This window comes from Brachycentrus maculatus, unplaced genomic scaffold (assembly GCF_059751285.1).
Source record: "Brachycentrus maculatus isolate JH-2025_06_01 unplaced genomic scaffold, ASM5975128v1 h1tg000620l, whole genome shotgun sequence".
Lineage (NCBI taxonomy): Eukaryota > Metazoa > Arthropoda > Insecta > Trichoptera > Brachycentridae > Brachycentrus > Brachycentrus maculatus.
The window spans coordinates 800-24,162 of record NW_028281358.1 but is presented as its reverse complement, the minus strand read 5'-3'; the positions used below and the strand labels follow the sequence as shown (position 1 = coordinate 24,162).

The window sequence follows — 23,363 nt, the reverse complement described above, 5'->3', positions numbered from 1 at the left end:
AGTTCACTGACATATTTTATATTTCCGGACAGCTGTCTAATGTCGCCCGCCTCAAGATACAGTTTTATCAAAACTTTGCCGTAAATAATGTGTTAAGAAGATTTTAAGCGTTTCCCGCAAACAATGTGTTAATTCAACTACTTGTACGATATGTGTGTACATTGTTATATCTTCTAGCGGACCAAATATAGACCTAATAAAATAATATTTTGTTTTGATCCTACAACATACTGATGCCGGGTTGTCACCCTGCGATTAGTGTCGCGGACTAGTTTCCGGATTCGAGGCACTTCTAGACCAACTTGATTCCTATTTTTGATAACAGGTCGCTTAAGCCTACAAAAATAGTGAAAATTTAAATATTCGTGTATATAAATTAAGAACATAAATATTTCCCTTTTTAAACAAGAAAAAAATCATATTACATATCACATATGCTATCTGGCATTAAGTTTGTGAAATAACATCATGGTTTTAATACAAAAATGAAACAAAACTTGTATGAGGCCACTTTTCGAGTTTATCAACCCTTTCTGGTCCTATGTCGAATGTCATTTGACATTTTTTTTTTCTTCATCAGTTTAGTGTTAAAATACAAACAAGCATATTTTTTTCTCACTCGTATTTAATGTGCGGTGTACTGGGACGAGAATTCAATGATTTTTATAAATACTGGAATGTGTAACATTCTACCTGAGAATGATCATCATCATCTTCTAAAGGCAGCGCCTTGTTGTGTCAGCCACTTGTCTCTGTCAGTCGCCATCCTCTTGAGCTGCGAATAGGAGGAGACGTCCATGAGCCGCTTCAAATCCTGGAAGTATGAAGTTCTTGGGCGGCCTCTTGTTCGTTTTCCCAAGATTCTTCCTTCGAAGATGTTGCTAAGAAAGGTGCTATGTCTAATTGAGTGCCCTATTAGCTTGGCCTTCCTCTTCAAAATATGATTTATAAGCTCTCTTCTTTCTTTTACGTCCTGCAACACCTTTTCGTTGGACTTCCTTACGACCCATGATGTTTTGGTCATCTTCCTCCAAACCCACATCTCAAATGCTTCAAGCCGGTCTTTTTCCTACTTTTGGATGGTCCAGGTTTCACACCCATACAACAAAACACTCCAAACAAAAGCCTTTATGAATCCTTTTCTTACTTCAATTTTTAAATGTTTGTTTGATAGGAGGCTGTACTTTTTCATAAAAGTTTGCTTGGCTAGCGTTATCCTCTTTTTTATGTCTAGGGTACATTTATTGTTATATGTTAGCGTGCTACCCAGATAACAGAATTGATCCAACTGTTGAATTACTCTATTTCCGAGAAGTATTGTTGGATGGAGGTCAGATTGCTCTTTTTCAACGATCATTGATTTTGTTTTGGCGGCATTAATTTTCAAATGGAACTTATCCAGAGCATTAGAGAGAGTGTTTAACATGTGGTTCATGTCACTCTCGTCCTCTGCTATCAGGGCGATGTCATCAGCGAATCTTATACAATGTATTTGTTGACCGTTTATTTTTACTCCATTTGTTTTTTCCTTCAACTCTTCAATGGCCTCCTCTATGAACAAATTGAATAGATAGGGTGACAGCGGACAACCCTGTCTCACACCTTTTCTTATCTTGGCTTCTTTTGAGGAACCATTAATATCTATGAGAGTGGATTGGTCCTTGTACAATTTGAGGATGGTTCTTCTGTCCTTCCAATCAATTCCTCTTTTCTTCATGACTTTAAACAAGAGGTACCAATCCACTCTATCAAAAGCCTTCTCTAAGTCTATAAAGGTCGTGTATGTTATAAGATTCACATCCAGTCGTCTTTCCAGTATCTGTCTCAGTGCCAAAATTGCCTCTCGTGTTCCCACTCCACTTCTAAAACCAAACTGATCCTCTCCAAGCTGTTCCTCCACTTTCTTTTTCAACCTGCCCTTTATAGTGTTCAGGAGCACTTTGGATGCGTGGGATAGAAGTGTTATGGTTCTATAGTTGTTGCAGTCTGCTGCATTTCCCTTTTTAGGTATTGTTATAGACTTACTCTTTACGAAGTCGTTGGGCAATTTTCCCTTTTCGTAGCACTCACTTATGATGTTATATAGTGCTGTCTTCGTCCGTTCGTCTACATTCTTTAAAACCTCAGCAGGTATATCATCTATCCCAGTTGCTTTTCTATCCGTTAAGGCCTTCACTGCAAAATCGAATTCAGCCCTTGTCAAGGGTGGTCCCTTGCAATCGGGATCTACTTCTTCTTCTGGTTCCAAATAAATCCTTTCGTCTTCGATATCATTTCCACAGTACAGATCTTCTAGATATTCCTTCCATCGCTCAGCTACCTTTTCATTTTCAAATAATAGGTTTCCGTTTTTGTCTTTAACAATATTGCTTTTTGTTTTAGGTGTATATTCTAGGCTTTTAACTCTGTTATATGCTTTATCGATATTATTTTTGTGTAATAGGCTTTCGATTTCTTTACAATTTTCACATAACCATTCATTTTTTTGCATTGCGACATTGGTCTGTAATTTGATTTTTGATCCGTTTGTATTTGACATAATCTTTACCTTTACTCCTTAGTTTGTTTCTTTCCTTGATTACAGATCCTGAGAATGAGAATGATACAAAAGGTTTATTTTGGGGGCTGGCTTGGTACCCGTCACTCGGATGTCCGGCTACCGGTATCAGTTACACTCGACCCGTGCGCATGTGAGCGGCAGTGATGACGATTCCATCCACAATAGCCCACGCGTATGTTAAAATGTTACGCTCAACGAAAAATTCCTGGTAACAACGAGAAAGCCTGGCCTTTGCATGGATGACTGTTTTCACCGATCATATTTTAGATGTCTTTAAAATGTAATAATAGGAGACAGATAAAAATAAATTTTTAACACAGGTCTAGTTTTATTAAAAAAAAAACTTGGATGTATTGTTTTACCCTGTAATGCTGTAAATCTATTGTGGACCTGATGGAATTATTTAATAAAAATTATGGACCGGAAAGGGTTAATGTAAACATGACTAGTTTCAAAAACTACTAATGAACTCAAAAAGTGGTTTTAAGCATGTGTTTTAGTTTTATACTTTAGCAAGAAAAAAATATAAATATTTCAAATTATTTCACAGTACTTATATAGTAAGAAATATTTGAATACTTAGATATTTGAGAAATTACAATGAGAATGATTATTGTATTATAAGGATCTAAATTGATGTAAGAATAAGGAAGGCAGAGGTGTAGAATCAGGTGAGGACCTGATAACGAGAAGCAGAGGAACCCGAAAAAGAGAAGAAATAATAAATAATAACGGAAATAATAAACAAGAAATAATAAAGGTCTAAACATAGTCATGTTTCAAACTTTTCTAGAAGGAGCATTCTTCGGGTGGAGATTTAATTGATTCCACGGTCGAAGATATAAGAGGATTGGATAGAAGAGGAATGGCTGAGGAATGACGTGTGTTGCTCTCTCCCGAGAAGTGGATAAGGACAAAAAGAAGAGTTCTCGGCAGAAGTTTCCTAGAGTTCACTGGGCTTGTAAAGGGTGTTATAAAAGTCGCGAGGTCGATTCTAGATTTTTGCGCTGATTGAAGCCAATTCATTTCAGTTATATGCAAGAATTAGTCCGCCTCCGTAATGTAATGGTCAGCGTGTTCAGCTACCGCGCTGGAGGTCCCAGGTTCGATTCACAGGGGAGGTGAGAATAAATATTAGTGATTTTACATTCTAATATTTATTTAATATTACTCTGGACTGATACCAACTTATTCGAAGATATCGGCTGCTCGACGTATGAGGAGTTGAAGAGGACTTCCGAAAATAGGCGAGAATGGCGAAAGAGATGTCATCTGTTGCTACAGACCAATCCGCAGGATTGAGACTAGAGAGAGAGAGACTCAGGACTGGTCCCTGAAGTGGTCGCAGGAGTGATCACATTGCCTTCATATAATTAACAATCAAGATAACATTGCGTCAATGCGATGCAGTGCCCTATGCACCATTGGGTGCGGATATGGATTAGAATAATGTGCAAGAAGTAGAAATTATTTTTTAGGTGGAAATTATATGGTTATCTTTATAATAGCTTATCACTCCGTCTTACACCTCTTTCTGTGATAGTGTAATCAGAACCTTTTATCAAATAATCTTTTTCCTTAGCTTTATTTTGATTATGATGTTGAAGAACATTGTGTCGGGAGTACAAAGCTCTTGGAACAGAAATATGCATAAAACAATTTTCACATCATGACAGTTTTCTTACATAATTTTGACATTTGGAAACAGAAGAATGTCACTTCATTTATTTGCCAGATTTTTGTTCAGAATCAAAATTTTATAAAAGCATGCCTCGTTTGATAGATTTGAATATGCGTACGTTTACGGATTGGATTAACCTAAATAGGTTTTATTTATTTATGCGTTCATCAGCGCATTTATTAAAAAGTTGGATAAGGAACGAAATTGAATTTGAAGCAGAAAATAATGATATTCTATTGTTTTTTTAATTGTCAAAATGGTGAAACATCGAAAAAAAGGTGAGAATAGTTTTTATGTGGAACGAATGAATGAGGACAGAACGGTAAAACAAATTTACGAAGCGAATGTAGTTGGAAAGTTCTGTTCCTGGAAGACCGAGAAAAACTTGGCAGTTAACAACTTTCCAGACATGTGCAAAAAACATTGCACAAGCTTGTTTCATTTCGAGAAGAATGAAGATCATTCTTATGAAGAGTATTATTTATATATTAACATTATGTGAGAAGGTATTGATTTGTTTTGTTGCAAAGCCAAGTACATATTTACTCGCATTTTGTGTCTTTTCAACAAAGCTTTAAATTCCTTTTTTTACCAATTGTCCACCTAAAATAAAACCTTTTTGTATTTCAGCTGTCAAAAACATATTTAAGTTTAATAAACGTAGGAAAATTCAATACTAGGCCGGCAGTGGCCTACGGAAAACGAATAATAAAATGAGAAGCTGTCTATGGGATGAAAACGATTGGGAATCTTTGATATAACCCGTTACATACATGTATGTGCATAGAACTATTATGTATTACATAAATAATCTCTCACAATTATGGAATTCCAAGATGTGGTCTTGATTCTTCCTGTAACAGTCTTTCCCGTAAGGACATCCCTTTTTTCCCCGGTCGCTCATTTTATTCTGTAAATGGATACCTACTTAAGTATTTTGATTTATTTTTGGTTACTTTTTAATAAAAAGGAAAGAAAGCCAGCTTACCCCCGAAAAGATGCGATTGTTTCTCTAACACTGTCTGCCGGAATACTAAATAATATTGTGCTGAATAATAATATGAAAAACGACCAGATATGTATTTATCTGCGAGATAATTCCTTATCTAAACGTTGATCAAATTCCTGGAAAATATAATTCCGACGCTATAAACCAAGCACTGGAGATCCGCGTGCACGCAAGACTAGCTTTAGAAAACCAACATTATTTATTATTACTTTTTTCCGTAGCATGGTGGTTAGTGGGTAAAAGGCCCTGGGTTCGATTCCCACAAGGTAAAACGATTCGCAGACGTAATTTCTGACATCCAGTATTGAAAGGAATTATTGTTTTTATTTTTTTTATAAGGTCAAGGGATCTCGCATCTCTTATGTCACTGCGACCATATTAGGTCTGTTGTGGCCTCCCTCCTTATTATAGCTCACTCTCAAGACCTACATGAGTCATGTAGGTCACGACCTGTCTCGATGGTAAGAGCTTCACCTTCTCGGAGTCTAGTAGTGGTCCTCCGAGGATGTGACTTCATTTGCGAGCGAGTGCGTCACAATTATAGAGAATGTAGATCGGTGTTTCGTTACCTATCCTCCATACAAAATCCGCATACTGGGGAGAATTTTTGTCATGAAAGGAAATACAGTAGGGGTGTGTATTTCTTTCAATACCGGATGTCAGCAATTATGTCGGCGAATCGTTTGATCTTCAGTGTTATGCGCATGACGTAAAAAAGAGGTGGACATGAGGAGAGCAGCATTTACTTGTTAGTGGATTATATATAACATTGCATGCATTGATTTACCTAAACTCCGAGAACAGAAGATCAAATTAAAAAACAGATTTGTTTCAACAATGGCTTAGAGTATTTTCAAATTATCAAACACATTTTACTTTAGAATTTTTATAATTAAATCGCCTTTTTTCTGGTATGGTAACCCCCCATAAGTCCCGGTAACCAAAGGTTAAATTTCACGTTGTTCAAGTATGTAGATACTTAAAATTCTCATTTTTTTAATGTAAAATTTGATAATTTTGATAATGCAGGAAAAACACAAGAATTAAAATGATAACGGTAGTTAGTGTCTATTTTTGTATAATTTCTTCAAAGCATATCACTATGTTTAAAAAAATGACTATTGTGTGATAAGACCTGCGACGAATGTGTCATTTTTTACAGGAAAAATTAATTGATAAGATTTATTGAAAAAAAGATAAACTAAGCAAAGAGAGATAAATAATATGCATTCCTGTGCATTAGTCACACTAATGGTGTTAATTTTAGTAGCTTTTTGTTTATTTCTACCGATCAGAGATGGCGCTACAATCTAACTTCATATGATAGTACAGGCTTCTGTTGTTTCCGGTCGAAATCTATGTACCTCTAACATCCGAACCCTCTCAAGACAGCATTGATGCATTACTACAAATATATATTTTTTAATTGTGGCATTCCTGGCAATCCACTAATCATCATGGCAACTTTTTCTGGAGCCGCTCTAAACAGGGAATTAGTGCTACAGTGGAACCACTCCCAGTTCAACTTTTTAAGCCAGGTCTTGTACCTTCTTTATGTGTCATGTCAGGTCCCCCTGATGTCGACTATCACTTGAGAGTAGCAGGGAGGGCAGAGAGGGCAGCTCTAACATATGCTGCATTTATATTCCACTTTGCCTAGTATAATACAATATGTATTAATGCGTATTTCTTCCCCTTATAAAATAGCCAAAGAACTTAAGCTTTCATTTCTCTGCAGTACCGATAGAAAATTTAACTAACTATCTCCATTGTGGCAGTTTGGGTGAGAGTCCATGGCACAGATGTAGCAAGGTACAATTCTCACACGCAGGCAGATTGGGATTTAATTTACTAATATGTACTGAGGATGAGGGTGAAAGATATTACTGATAGAAAATTTAACTAACTATCTCCATTGTGGCAGTTTGGGTGAGAGTCCATGGCACAGATGTAGCAAGGTACAATTCTCACACGCAGGCAGATTGGGATTTAATTTACTAATATGTACTGAGGATGAGGGTGAAAGATATTACTGATAGAAAATTTAACTAACTATCTCCATTGTGGCAGTTTGGGTAAGAGTCCATGGCACAGATGTAGCAAGGTACAATTCTCACACGCAGGCAGATTGGGATTTAATTTACTAATATGTACTGAGGATGAGGGTGAAAGATATTACTGATAGAAAATTTAACTAACTATCTCCATTGTGGCAGTTTGGGTGAGAGTCCATGGCACAGATGTAGCAAGGTACAATTCTCACACGCAGGCAGATTGGGATTTAATTTACTAATACTGAGGATGAGGGTGAAAGATATTACTGATAGAAAATTTAACTAACTATCTCCATTGTGGCAGTTTGGGTGAGAGTCCATGGCACAGATGTAGCAAGGTACAATTCTCTCACGCAGGCAGATTGGGATTTAATTTACTAATACTGAGGATGAGGGTGAAAGATATTACTGATAGAAAATTTAACTAACTATCTCCATTGTGGCAGTTTGGGTGAGAGTCCATGGCACAGATGTAGCAAGATGCAATTCTCACACGCAGGCAGATTGTGGTTTAATTTCCTTATACTGAGGAGGAGGGTGAAAGATATTACTGTTAGAAAATCTAACTACCACGTCGCTTCTTCATAGCTGTAGGCAAAGAAAATATAACGCCACACCACTCTGTATCTGCAAACAATCTTCACCTTTTCCACATTCATGCATCTCCTCGCACATACCAGCCAATTATTCCGGCTCCTGACCTGGCCACTTGTCAAGTTTCCTCCGCTTCTATTTCTAACTATATTCGCATCAAAAATTAGTTTTATTTTAATTTTTTCACATATTCTTCCCACGTGTCCAAATCGTCCCACATTTTAAATCACCCTTGATGATTTTATCAACATGTAGTGCTTTTCTCAGCCTTGCACTCTCTCCTGACATGTCCAATGGAACATCTGTTGTATGTACATGGTTTTTCCGCACATTCTCTCCTTACTTGTCCATTGGAACATCTGTTGTAGGTGGTTTTTCAACACCGAGAGATCGCATTTCGCCCGCTATCAGCCTAGTTCATTATTATTTTGACAACTCCGCACTTCACTTCGTGTGGGTTGGAACCGTTACTGCTATATAGGAAAGGAAATGGAAAGAGAAAAGGAACATCGGTAAGAATGTGATAGTTTAGATAACGTAACCTGTTTTATGTGCGGACTCTTTGTGAGGTGAAACTTTTAACCGGATTTATGAATATACTCTTATATGACCCGGTCAAAGTATTACACTTGCCTTTGGCATAACTGTTCACCTCTTCATACGAGCGCGACTCCTGGTAAGTCTACTTGGTGTGCAATGAGCATTGCGTACCGTTCACAGCCTTCTTCGGCATTCGTGTTCAACAAATTAAAGTGACAAATTGTTTGCAACTGCATTTATTAATTTTATAATATTAAGACTATACGGAACAACCTCAACAAAAAAAACTTTTTTTACTATGTATTACTAAAACAAAAACTAAGCGTACTTAATCTGTCCGGGAGTATAGCCATACATGTTCCTCCAAACAAAACATTCTACAAAGGAGTATGAGCGAACATGAACGCCCGCACTTATAACTAAAGCCCTGTGACATTTATTTCTAAAACGGCACTTGTACTGCCATCTGTAATTTAATTTGTACACTAAAACCACACTGGATTATTTTTCTGTTTTACCCACGACATTTTACTTAAAACAAAGTTTGTGCAACGTCATGGTAATGACGCTGTCAAAGAAAACACACAAAATAAAACATGGATAATTTTTATATAAATCATGTTCACTGGTGTAATTAAAAAAACTCACTCTCAGATACAGTTTTGTCTGCTGAAACTCAATCCCGGACAGGTTAATATTATGTCTTATGTACTAAAAACTAACATGAAATATATCATTTTATTTTAAACAAACAATTAGAGTATATTTTAGCAACAACTGAACTCTTTGAATATTACAATACAATTTGAATTTTTCCAAAAATTACATAATAAAATTAATTAGCAAACTTAAATTTATATAACATATTTTAAGTAAAACAAGGTATGAAGTATGTTCCTCAATAATAATATTTACAATACACATTATCCTATATAGAATGGTAAACACAAGTGCGTATAGCAATCACTTAAGCCAGCCAATGATAGGTCGTTAGCCGTGCAAATGCCCAGACTTTCATATTCCCTTAGAATAAAAAGATAATACATCATGATACATGTTCGTGTTCTATCGAATCCTTGGAAGTCTGAATTCCAGGTTATAATATGTTTAAAATAAAGCAAGAAATAATATGTTAAAACTACGTCAAAGCTAAGTCATAATATGTTTGAACTATATCATATGTCTAAACCAAGTCATAATATGTCAAAGCCATATCAAAATATGTTAAAACTATGTCATAATATGTCTAAACCAAGTCATAATATGTTTAAACTTAGTCATATAATAATATGTGTAAACCAAGTCATAATATGTTTAAACTAAGTCATAATATGTCAAAGCCAAGTCATAATATCAGGGCTGTGGAGTCGGAGTAGGAGTCGTAAAAAATGAGTGCCCCAACTACTTTTTCGTTAAAATTTAAAATACATTTTCAAAATTATTATTGTGAATGTGCATTGTGCACGAATATTAAGCTTGCAGGCGCAAATCGCGCCGATATGGTGAATCACCGAGATCCATTTAATGCATAAAGTCTACAAAAATGTGTTTGTCTCCTTTCAAAGAGCATTTGTTTCTCATTTTATTCGCACGCAATTTGCGCGCATTTTTTTCCAGTCATTCTGCAGTGGTCACGTCCACATGTTGACATCATTGCGTTACATAAACAAAATTCTCTCAAGTTTCTCTATCAATTTTTATAATAGCAGGGATCAGAGGTATGTTTCCTTTGTAATAACAAAAAAATGACTTTATGCGAAGTAAACAACCCGATGAAATTGAGTTTTTTAGAGTCGGAGTCATGTTGTTGGTAAATATAGGAATCTGAGTCAGAGTCTTGTTTTACTCCGAGTCCACATCCCTCAATACATAATATGTTTAAACTAAGCCATAATATGTCTAAACCAAGTAGAGCCTTATGACACTATTAATGAATGATTAACATGTTGGAAGATAGTTGATTTATTTATTGACGCCTCTTCCGGGAATTGTTAAGGATATTGCACTTTACGCTATTTCCCTGTTATTGCTTCCCTGACCTTTGTAAACATACCTAGAAAAGGAAGATGAAACATTCTAACATTCACATGTGTCAGACACAGACAAAGGTCAATAACTCGATAAATAACTATTTTCTAAGGAGTTGAGTTTGGCGAAATGCATTTATTTATTTATTCTTAACATTACGCTTAAATGAATAACAATAAACTTTTTTTATTTATTGTTTCGGCATTAACTTTGTGGTAAGACATGTTACAATGATTGAAGAAAACACTTGTTTTTTACCATTTGAGTTTTATTATAGACTACATGTTTCAGAAGTTAAACTTCCATCATTCAGGTCTGTATAGTAACTAAAATATAAAATATAAAATTGTTCTATAAATAAGGAGAGGAGAAAGTAAGGGGAAGGGGTTAGTCAAGGGGCGGAGTTTGAAAGCAAAGGAAAAATGGAAAGCAAAGGTGAAGAATTTTGAAACAATATATTATTTAATAAATTATTATTAGAATTAAGGTTTTTTTGGATTTCTAAATTTTCAAGATAATTCATAATTTGGCCTTTATATGGAACAAGGTGTAATAATTTTAATTTATGAGAGTGAAATGAGTGATCAGTATCTATTATGTGATTTGCAAATTCCGAAAAATAATTACTAACAAGACCGCTATGATGTTCTTTAATTCTAATCTTTGAATTTCTCGCAGTTTGGCCAGTATATTTTTTATCACATATTTCATAAACACCACTTTTTTGCAATAAATCAATTTTAGATTTTGAGTTATCGAGGATTTTATGTAAATTATTATTTGTATAATATGCAGGTTGGATATGGGAGGGTAAGATTTTCGAAATATTTTTAGTTATTGAACCCGTATATAAAATTTTTCGCCAAGATTTATTTTTGATTGAATCATTATTAGGAGCTGAATATATGTATTTTTTGGTTAAATTATTTTTAATTTAATTTATCTATTAGTGCGCTATTATACCCGTTGTTTTTTGCTATTACTTTAATTGTGTTTAATTCCCGATTATAATTTGAGTTACTGCGGGGGATATTAATTAGTCTATTTAATAATGAATGGAAACTGGCCATTTTATGTGAAATAGGATGAATGGAATCAGCTGGAATGACTGTGTCAGTGTGTGTAGGTTTACCATATATACTAAAATCTAATTTATTATTTATAACTTTAATCGATAAATCAAGAAAATTCAGGGTATTATCGTCATTTTTTTCCATAGTAAATTTAATATTATTATGTAATGTGTTGATGTGGGTGAGGAATGAATCTAGTTGTCTATCAGTCCCAATAAAAATACAAAAAATGTCATCAACGTACCTAAACCATCTAAAAATACATGTTTTTACAATAGGATGACTAGAATTTAATAATTCTGTCTCACAATCATTAAGGAACATATCAGCTAATACTGGCGAAAGAGGAGAACCCATTGGGAGTCCGTCTCGTTGTTCATAAATTAAGCTATTAAATTCAAAATAATTTTGAGATGTACAAATATCATAAATTCTAGTCATTTCTTTTACATACAAATCATCTAAATCTGAATCACATAATAGTTTCATAAAAACACTTATGGCGTCTTCTATTGGGACGCCCCTTGACTAACCCCTTCCCCTTACTTTCCCCTCTCCTTATTTATAGAACAATTTTATATTTTATATTTTAGTTATTATACGGACCTGAATGATGGAAGTTTAACTTCTGAAACATGTAGTCTATAATAAAACTCAAGTGGTAAAAAACAAGTGTTATCTTTAATCATTGTAACAATAAACTTGAAAGAAAATCAAATGAATTTAGGTATATAATCATATACGAATACATATATACATGTTAATATGCCGTAGAGTGTGAATTACTAACTCCCAGAATAAAAGACTGCTTTCTGGAATTGGGGTATAACGCTCTAAGGAAAATGAGCAGTTTATAGTTGTCATTAGTACTCACCCTTTTGTCTCTCGCGGATTTCTAACAATGTGTCCAACTGCTTAATGATTTTATCCTTATATTTTACATCAGACGGAATATCGTAGGATCCCCTTCCTTTATATTTTTCTAAAATCATGTCCACTAAAAAAAAAACAATCTTCAGATGTAACCACATGAGCGATGTTTACTACCGTACTAAGCGCAGATAAAATTGATCTATTAAGACGTATTTAGTTTAGTATTCTCGGATCCTCGCTAAACGCTGCCATCAAGTTGGCCCAGGACCGGGAAGAATGGAGAGGGACTTGTGCACCAAGTGCCTGACATTCCAGAAGACCACGACGCTCAGCATTGAGCAAGAAGATGAAGAAGAAGTTTAGTTTTTTTTGAAGCTTTTGATTCTGTCGAGTTCTTATTATTCAAAGAGAAAGACAAAAAAATATGGAACTGAGCAGATTGATAGTGCTCTGTTTCAAGCAAGCTACACTTAAACTGACCAGATTAACAATGCTGTTTCAAGCAGACAATACTGAAGGAGGAGTAAATGGCTATGCTCCACATATGACAAATGTTGCAAATAAAATTACAAAATTATACTTACGATGTGGATGAAAATATTTTGTTAGGTGTTTTTCAGATGTGTCGATGCATTTTTCATTAAAACAGCCAGGACGCGATTGGGATCCTAGGCAGAAAAATATGTTATTAGTGAAATGACCGCACCCTGAGCTACCTCGCTTACCTCATCTGTATCCCAAATATATTGTTATGCGGGCATGGAAAGGGAAGATGCCAGCAATGACTAAAGCACCGGGGGTTGCATACCCGAACTCATTAAAATATTTTTCAGTCTACGTCATTCAGTTTGATGGGTCCCCGTATAATAATGGTCGCATGAAAGCAATTTTGATATTTTATAATCGTTTGCAAAAAAAAAATTAATATACCTAGCAAATATAGTTAAAATAATTTTACAATAGGCTAGGCTTAACCCTTTCCGGTCCTATGTCGAATGTCATTCGACATCGACTTTATTCCGGTGAGTCCTATGTCGAATGTCATTCGACATCGACTTTATTCCGGTGAGTCCTATGTCGAATGTCATTCGACATGGACTTTATTCCGGTGAGTCCTATGTCGAATGACATCTCAACATAGATGAAGAAGAATATGGAATTCTGGGCGTTTACATTTGGGGTTGGCCGTACAGTGCAATGTAGGGGAGTCTGGATGGTTCCATTCTCCTCACATGGTCAGCTCGCTCGGCTACCAGAACGGTAGCCGAGCGAGCAGACCACGACATTACTGAGGTGGATAATACAATACTAGTGTTTTTTTTTTTTGACATCTCAACATAGTTGAAGAAGCATATAGAAGTCTGGGCATTCACGAGACTTACGACCGTCATAGGCATGAAAAAGTTTCAGCTCAATAAAATGCTTCTGTCATCTCACCAAAAGATGTCTCTAGTGAAATTCTAGTGATTGAAGCACCACGTTTCAAAATTGAAACATATATATAGAAGTTCCAAGAATTTGAGTAGTGTGGTTATCAATCATGGGTAGAATTGGTGAATGTTACACGTGTGTCAAGTGGTCACTTAAACCAACCTATGACGGGTCGTAAGCCCCGTAAATGCCCAGACTTCCATATTCTTCTTCATCTATGTTGAGATGTCAAAAAACATATAAAACACTAGTATTGTACTATCCACCTCAGTAGTGTCATGGTCAGCTCGCTCGGCTACCGTTTTAGTGGTCCCAGGTTCGATGCCCCTGGGGGGATTAAATAAATATACGTGATTTTTTCACTTAAACATTTATTCAATATTACCCTGGACTGGTACCTGAAGCGGAGGGCTGATCACCTTTCCTTCATATGTTAATGATCAAGACAACACTGCGTTTATATGATGCAGCGCCCTATGTACCATCGGTGTGCGGATGAAGGTTTGTAGAAGAAGAATTGTATTACGAGGCAAAGTGGCAAGTAAATGCATGGGAAGGAGACGTGTATCGTATTGCACTGCAGTAGTAGATCGCTGTTTAGAGGGAATGCAAAATGGCAATTTTTTGTTATTAGAGGGATTAGCATTCTCCGAGGTCGATTCCCAGCTGTCTTTGGTGGTCTGCCCGGGAGTCGTCTACCTTGGGGTTGGCCGTACAGTACGATGTAAGGGAGTCTGGATAATTCAATTCTCTTCACATGCGCATACCATTGTCTCCTTCGTTACCTACCCACCTAACGACATCTTTGATCTCGCATATCATCCATCATCCTGGCGTTTCTTGTTCTGTCTCGTAGACTCTTGCCTGATACACTTCTTAGAGACCTCATTTTTGACACTCTAAGCGTTTTGTTAAGTACCTGAAGCATTTCCACCGGCGTTGGCTTTAGCATTCTCTATTTCGGTATTATTGAGCAGCAGTAACAACTGCTGCTCGGCGTTGCCCCTCATCAAATGGCTCGGAATGCAGCTTGGACCAGCCACCTTGAATTTCCATATGAGACTCTCCACTGGAATAAAATAAACACATTGCAATATCAAGGATTGTGATAAGACTGCCATTTTCCATTGCGGATAAGTTGTGTCCCACAGTATTTAGCCAGAAATTAAGTGTTAGTTGATATATGATATTGTTTACTTAAATATCTGTATGAAAACACGCGCACACATCGCTCATTCCTCTCAAGAACGTCATAAATCAAAAAACTTGATTTTTAGGAGAACATTTTTAAAGTTTAAAAATATAATACAATGTATTAAAAATAAATATCAAGCCACTTATTGAACTTTGTTACTGTGCAACAGATTTTTCTCCATTTGAAAAATACACATTATGTAAATTCAAAAAAATATTTAAAAACACCTTTTCTTCAAAATGCAAAAACAACATTTTCCGCCCTGTAGCGGGTAAATATTAAGATAAAAATATGCCAATTTTGCTGGGATATAGTACATTTTCTGGGCATTCCAAAAACATGCAAAACTAAAAAATTGTCGATTTTTGTTTATGACGTTCTAAAAAGGAGTGAGCGACATACACACACATGCATGTATATGTATGTGTGCGTGTGTATATGTATATGTATATATATATATATATATATATATATATATATATATATATATATATATATATATATATATATTTGTCCGCCTCCGTAGCGTGATGGTCAGCACGCTCGGCTACCGTTCTGGAGGTCCCGGGTTCGATTCCCAGGGGGTCAAATAAATACAAGTGTTTTTTTCACTCTAATATTTATTCCATATTACCCAGGACTGGTACCTGAAAAGGAGGGCTGATCACCTTTCCTTCATGTGTTAACGATCAAGATAACACTGCGTTTGTATGATGCAGTACCTTACCTAAGAAATACGATATGCCATAGCATACAAATACTTACAATGCTCATGTTCAAATTTATTGAAATGCTCGATATTTGTGTTGTGACATTTCTCACCGTACACGCATTTATCACGATTCTCTACAATAAATAAAAAATAATGATTACATATATATTTTAAAAAAACACATCCATTTAAAATGTAATTTCATTTGGCTCTAAACAAAAATATAAATATATAATTTTGAAGATTTTCACAATCCTAAGAAACATTTAATGTATTTTATTTTATTTTTTTAGAAATGCGGTTAAAAAAAAATGAGTATAAGTGTTTCCTTATATAATACAGTACTGTACTTGTATGTATTGTTTACATAAAATAAATTGCCCAAATACATACTTCATTTACTACATTTTATTTATTAACCTTTACTGCATACATGAAAATAAAAATTAACAAGTACAAACATATACAGTAATTTGCAGATAATTTAACGACATAATACGGAAAAATACTTTACCAAGGCAAAAAGCTGTCTTTAACCTTTCCCTTCTAGTGCTAAAATAAAATTTGCGTCCCGGTGTTGGGTAGTTACTACACAATTTAAAAAAATAGCGATTTTAAATGGGAAAAATACGGATATTCATAGCTAATCCCCTAAATAAATTATAAATTAAGTAAAAAATTATAATGATTTAGATTTATTTGCTGAAAACATTAAAAAACCATCTGACAACGCTCACGGAACAAGCATAGGTCCACTCTTGTGGGAAGCTCAGGAGCTACTGAACGCTAGCCAGAGAACATTGAGCTTTGAGCTCCTCAAGCTTGCACAGTGCAATTATGTAAGAGTGAGATGCGAATATAGTGTTGCGGTTGTTGCACACTCTTCACGCGCTGTTTATATATATAATACCTCTGATGTACCCCATAAATTCTGAATATTATTGATATTATTTTTTAAATCAACGCGTAAATATGTTATGGAGGAATATCTAAAATCTTAGCGTTGTATTTATTATATTTATAGAGATATTAAGGGTATTACAAGGTAAACAACACCGAGAAGGGAAGGTTTATGAAAATCAACTAGCCGGCTTTGCAAAAACTGGCTCTTTTTTGGCTGCCAGGGTGTGACCGCGTTATCCGGACTGTGGAGTTTTCGTGACTCTACTATATTGCGCAAGTTTTATAATGGAGTGGATGAGTAAATTTTACTAAGTTCAGTTTCAGTTCTACATATCAATCAACATATTAAGTTTCCATACTGTTTTTTTCATGTCTCTTGCTCCTTGCGCCTGTGTCGTCTGGTTTGGAAGTATTGCGACGCGTGCCTTTTCTGGTCGTCTCGGGGGAAGGTGGTGGTTTTTTAGTCTGCTTTTTGGTATTCTTAAAGTCAATACCGCTGTCCAAAATAATGCCCAGCTGGTTTTCAATATTTTCTTCGTCTCTAAATCTATGAGGAATATCGTATGGACCTCGTCCCGAATATTTCTGCAAGATCTTCTTCACTGTAACATGACGCATGTTTATTGTCACTTTGATTCAAGTAATTCAGGAAAACAACATATAATAACCAACATCTTGCGAAAAATAGTAGAACTGCAGAATCAGGATACAAAGATTTTGAGACAGCCATGATGTCGTGGATAGATCGTGAACACTAATACTACTTACCCGATTCTAAAATAACTCTTTTAACCTTTAACTGCTGAGGTGGGGGCCGCTCAAGCCTTGAGAAAGTAAAATTGCTGAATTATTCCCTTCCCCCCCGCATGACACACTCGTACCTTCTAGTATTATTAAATATAAGCACACACACACACACATATATATATATGTATATATATATATATATATATATATATATATATATATATATATATATATATATATATATAAATATATAAATATATATATATATATATATATATATATATATATATATATATATATATATATATATAAATATATAAATATATATATATATATATATATATATATATATATATATATATATATATATATATATATATATTTATATATATATATATATACGGAGCTCTGAGGTCCCCACGTCAGTGGTTACGTGAAATTTAACCCACCTCAGTAGGTGGGTTAAATTTCACGTAATATATATATATATATATATATATATATATATATATATATATATATATATATATATATATATATATATATATAAATATATAAATATATATATATATATATATATATATATATATATATATATATATATATATATATATATATATATATATATATATATATATATATATATATATACGGAGCTCTGAGGTCCCCACGTCAGTGGTACGTGAAATTTAACCCACCTCAGTAGCTAAAGGTTAAGCACATACAACTTCATATGAGATAAGAAATAACATAAAAGCAAACTCACAGTGAGGGTGAGAATATTTCTTGAAGTGTTTCACCTTAGTGCTGGTGCAAGATTCCCCTCTATCGCACTCACTCAGTTCACTCTCATCTGCAACATACAACAATAATTCCACATTCTACCTGTTTATATGAATGTGCATATTCCAACAAAAGAGAGGCGTTTCTCGTTCCACCCATAGTGTAATATTTGACAATGAGTAACAGTTCCAGGCGAACGGAGCGAGAGTCGACACACAAAAACAGGTGGCCTGGCCCAAACCCTTTCCACAGAGTGGCTGGACATCGGGGTTTCTACACAAATACTATTCCATGTTCGATCGTTGTATATCGAGCTCCAATATGTGGGAACCAGAGTCTCTGTTTTGTATTTTATTGGAATATACATTTGTAATCAACCGACGTGATAGTTGCATGAATGACTGGGCAAATGTGTATTTGCCATGTGCGCCATTTTCATTTGTTTAAATGAAAATTGCGCACATGGCAAATATGCATTTGTCTTAAAAAGTTTCGTTAATATTAAAAGGATAAAAATCAAGTCAAAAACCATGATACAAATGCAGGAAATTCTACACTCGGACAACTGTGCACATGAAAAATACACAGACAACAACCGAACAACAATGATTGCGCAATCATTCCGTGTGCATTTGTCATGGGCACATTGTCGTGTGTGCATTCGTCTTATGCACAGTTGCATGTGTGCATTCGTCTTATGCACAGTTGCATGTGTGCATTCGTCTTATGCACAGTTGCATGTGTGCATTCGTCTTATGCACAGTTGCATGTGTGCATTCGTCTTATGCACAGTTGCATGTGTGCATTCGTCTTATGCACAGTTGCATGTGTGCATTCGTCTTATGCACAGTTGCATGTGTGCATTCGTCTTATGCACAGTTGCATGTGTGCATTCGTCTTATGCACAGTTGCATGTGTGCATTCGTCTTATGCACAGTTGCATGTGTGCATTCGTCTTATGCACAGTTGCATGTGTGCATTCGTCTTATGCACAGTTGCATGTGTGCATTCGTCTTATGCACAGTTGCATGTGTGCATTCGTCTTATGCACAGTTGCATGTGTGCATTCGTCTTATGCACAGTTGCATGTGTGCATTCGTCTTATGCACAGTTGCATGTGTGCATTCGTCTTATGCACAGTTGCATGTGTGCATTCGTCTTATGCACAGTTGCATGTGTGCATTCGTCTTATGCACAGTTGCATGTGTGCATTCGTCTTATGCACAGTTGCATGTGTGCATTCGTCTTATGCACAGTTGCATGTGTGCATTTGCCATGCGTATAGTTGTTGTCCGTGTATTTTTCACCTGCACAATTGTCTGAGTGTAGTATTTCCTGCATTTGTATCGTGTTTTTTTAGACTTGATTTTTATCCATTTGATAATAACAAAACCTTTTAAGAATTACACCCCACAGTAAGTAGAACGGCAGCTTAAAGTATTAATAATTACCTTCACTCTCTTCATGGGACGAATCTCTTCTAGATTTATGTCCACCTTTCGACTTGGACTGATCTGAAATGAGTTAATTCACATAAACTCATTCCATAGTGAGTCACACTCGTGCATAAATTAAAGTCTTAAAAATATTTTAACTTATAAAAATAAAATTTTACTTGGTAAATATCACTAATTCTTAAAGTCTATTGAAATACCTGTTTCCATGCATTCTGCATCATTTTCATACGCCAAATGGATCGAAATAAATTTTAAGAAATAGTGGTACTTTCGGACCCTTATCCGCACCCCAATGGTGCATAGGGCACTGCATCATATAAACGCAGTGTTATCTTGATCGTTAACATACGAAGGAAAGGTGATCAGCCCTTCACTTCAGTGAATTACCTAACGTCCAAGTGACTCTGAAATCTAGCTACGGCTTATGCAACACCGTTTATCATGTCCCTACTCAGGCTTCAACTTTAAAAGTTTCATAGCCTATGCCTACTTGTGAGTGGATTTACTCTTTATGTTTAAAGTTACTATAATTTCATGTAATTCATGAGTGAAAATTCTAGGCAAAAACACTCGCTCCCTTCACTTCAGGTACCAGTCCAGGGTTTATATTGAATAAATATTAAAGTGAAAAAATCACTTTTATTTATTAGACCCCCCTCTGGGAATCGAACCCGGGACCTCTAGAACGGTAGCCGAGCGTGCTGACCATTACACTGCGGAGGCGGACAGTGGTACTAACCGAGTAAAATTTAAATTAAAAACACATAGATATTACCACAAAATAACTACCGAATCAATTAAATTAAATTTTAAGTTTAAAAGATTTTCGTATTGTATTTGTTATAATTATGGAGCTGCTTGGGAGTAATTTCTTTATCAGGAAAGATTGCAGATAGAATAATCAGGAGATGTTAAATGCAGATTATTTAACAAAGCACATTCCAGGAATTATTATCAGCTTATGGTATGTATATGAGATGATTACATATGACCTGTCATGGATTGGCAGATAATATAAAACACTCTCCTTATCATTCATCATTCACTTTGTGTAATACCATGTAAATAACAATAATAATTTGTGTAATATCCTGTCCATCAAACCTCCTCCCTCAGTTTTCCTTTCTACCTCCTTCCCTAAACTCCACTTTTCCTTTGCCTTCCTTATTATCATCAATTTGTAATTTATGTTTTTTTTTCAAATGTTCAAGCACTATCTACCCTCTGATTGGAAACAGGTATATATGGTATCAAACATTTTTAAAAATATCGCTAGTCTGTTTTTGGTTGGTTGGATGATATTGTTTTTAGCAATAAGCCCGCATTTCTTTTTTGCACATGAAGTTTTTTTTAAAAATTAGATAATCTAGTCTTTGTTTAGATAATCCAGAAAAAATATAAATAAGTAAAGCAATTAGTAAAGACTAGCTAACTAACTAACCATCACGCTGCTACCACTATACATAATACCATGCTACCACTATAATACTATATGCTATAATACCACTAAATGAGTTTTATTAGCATTACGCACGACTAGTTTCGAAAACTACAGATCTTTTCATGTGCAGTTGAAAAGTAATAGTAATAGTCATGTGTAATGAAACAAAACTCATTAAGTGTTATTTTAAACTAACTAACTAACGAGAATAGAACGCCACACCACTCTGTCTTTGCAAACATTCTTCGCCTCTTCCACGTTCACGCATCTCCTCATACATACCCGCTGATTGTTACGACTCTTAACCTGACCACTTTCAAGTATTTGGCATACCTGATCGTGCCATGTTTTTCTCGGTCTTCCTCTGCTCTTTTTTCCACTTACATTCGCCTCATAAATATGTTTTACCGTTCTTTCCCCACTCATTCGTTCTACATGTCCAAACCATCTCAACACACCTTTCTTAATTTTATCGATAATGCTTATCTCAGCTTTGCATTCCTTCCTTATTTCACTATTCGCACATCTATCATACATCGTTTTGTCGCACATTCTTCTGAGAGATCGCATTTCGATTGCATTCAGTTTACTTTCATCCTTCTTTTGCCAACTCCATGTTTCACTTCCATATATTGGAGTTGGAACCATATAAATATAGCACCAAGCACCAAGGCACAAGCGGCTTACGTCTCTAAACCTGATAAAAAATAAGCAATTAAATTTAACTACAAGTCCACTTTTAAAAATATTCCCACTGTGATTCATTTGTCTTCATTCAATTTTTACTTTTGTAAAAATTTTCATTTTAATCTACATTTGACCTGATGATTGAATGATTATTCCGAAACTGGTAGTCACGAAATAGTGTTATTTAAAGTTTATTAAAGTGGTATACACAAAGTGAATGATGAATGTTAAGGAGAGTGTTATATTACCGTACCACAAAGTTAACAATGCTTTTAATATACAAAATAGATAATATATCGCTCACTCCTTTCAAGAACGTCATAAATCAAAAATCGTCAATTTTCAGTTGTGCATGTTTTCGGAATGCCCAGAAAATGTACTATATCCCAGCAAAAAAAGCATATTTTTAACTTAATATTTACCCGCCACAGGGCAGAAAGTGTTGTTTTTGCATTTTGAAGAAAATGTATTGTTTAATTATTTTTTTGAACTTACTGAATATTTTTCAAATGGAGAAAAATCGTTCAGGTTTTACCTAAAAAGATCTGTTGCACAGTAAAAAGTTCAATAAGTGCCTTGATATTTATTTTTAATACATTGTATTATATTTTGAAACTTTAAAAACGGTCTCCTGAAAAATCAAGTTTTTTGATTTATGACGTTCTTGAAAGGAGTGGGCGATATATGTAACTTGTAAGATACAAATGTTTTCTTGATTATACAAAAGTATGGCGATGATGGATTACCTTGTAAAAGAAAAACACTTGGTTTTTAGCACTTGAGTTCATTTTAATTTAACGACTAGTTCTTCAGGTCTAAATGTAAACTCAGTTTACATTTGGACCTGAAGATGGAAGCATAGCTTCTGAGACGAGTCGTCATAATAAAAACAAGTGCTTTTCTTTTATTTCATCATGTCTTACCACAAAGTGAATGCTAAAACAACAAATAACATGGATTACCTTTATCACTCGCGTGTCCCTTTTTCCTCGGAGTCCTGGATTCTTCCTCTGAAGATTCAGACTCTTGGCTGGATGAAGAGGAGTCCCGGTTCCGGTTCTTGAGGGCCTTATGTTTATTTCTCCTCTTGTTTTTTTCGTCAGAATCAGATTCATCATCTTTATCTGACGAGGAATCTCTCATTGTATGCATCATTTGCAGCTGTTTTTCAACGGCGTCATTATTGAGCAATTTTTTCGGGATTTTGTACGGTCCACTTCCTTTATAATTCTCCAAAATTTCTTCCACTAAAAAAAATCGCCATTCAAAATCACCATTGTTTGACAACATTTATTTTTTAAAAATATTAACAGAATACCAATAATTTACTAGAAATCCGTTTCTGCAAATCCAGACTCGCGCAAAGACACTCATTTTTGATAGCTCCAAAACTGTTTAATTCATTCCACAAAGACTATATGTTAGACATTAATTACCTAAGTTTGCTTCGATTTAAAAAAAAATAAATTATTTATTGAGAAAACAGAACTAAGTACCTTCTTATTTAAACGTACAACTCATATGGCATATATTTGCTAACATTTTTTTATGTTCATCTTTTTTATTGTTTTGTTTTCTGTTAAAATCAAATATTT

At 35.0% G+C, this 23,363-nt stretch overlaps 1 protein-coding gene across 1 annotated transcript in view; it reads right to left on the bottom strand.

Annotated features, from left to right (window-relative positions):
• LOC148301003 (uncharacterized) overlaps positions 1-23,015 on the bottom strand; it is a gene marked incomplete at its 5' end in the record, with an annotated part of 49,555 nt that extends 26,540 nt beyond the window's left edge. Inside the window, 8 exons of the mRNA XM_088273948.1 lie at positions 12,414-12,536; positions 12,997-13,080; positions 14,763-14,912; positions 15,804-15,884; positions 17,013-17,255; positions 18,167-18,253; positions 19,635-19,697; positions 22,731-23,015. Coding sequence (XP_088130074.1) covers positions 12,414-12,536; positions 12,997-13,080; positions 14,763-14,912; positions 15,804-15,884; positions 17,013-17,255; positions 18,167-18,253; positions 19,635-19,697; positions 22,731-23,015 — 1,116 coding nt within the window. The remainder of the gene's footprint in view (positions 1-12,413; positions 12,537-12,996; positions 13,081-14,762; positions 14,913-15,803; positions 15,885-17,012; positions 17,256-18,166; positions 18,254-19,634; positions 19,698-22,730) is intronic.
• Positions 23,016-23,363: the final 348 nt, after the last annotated feature.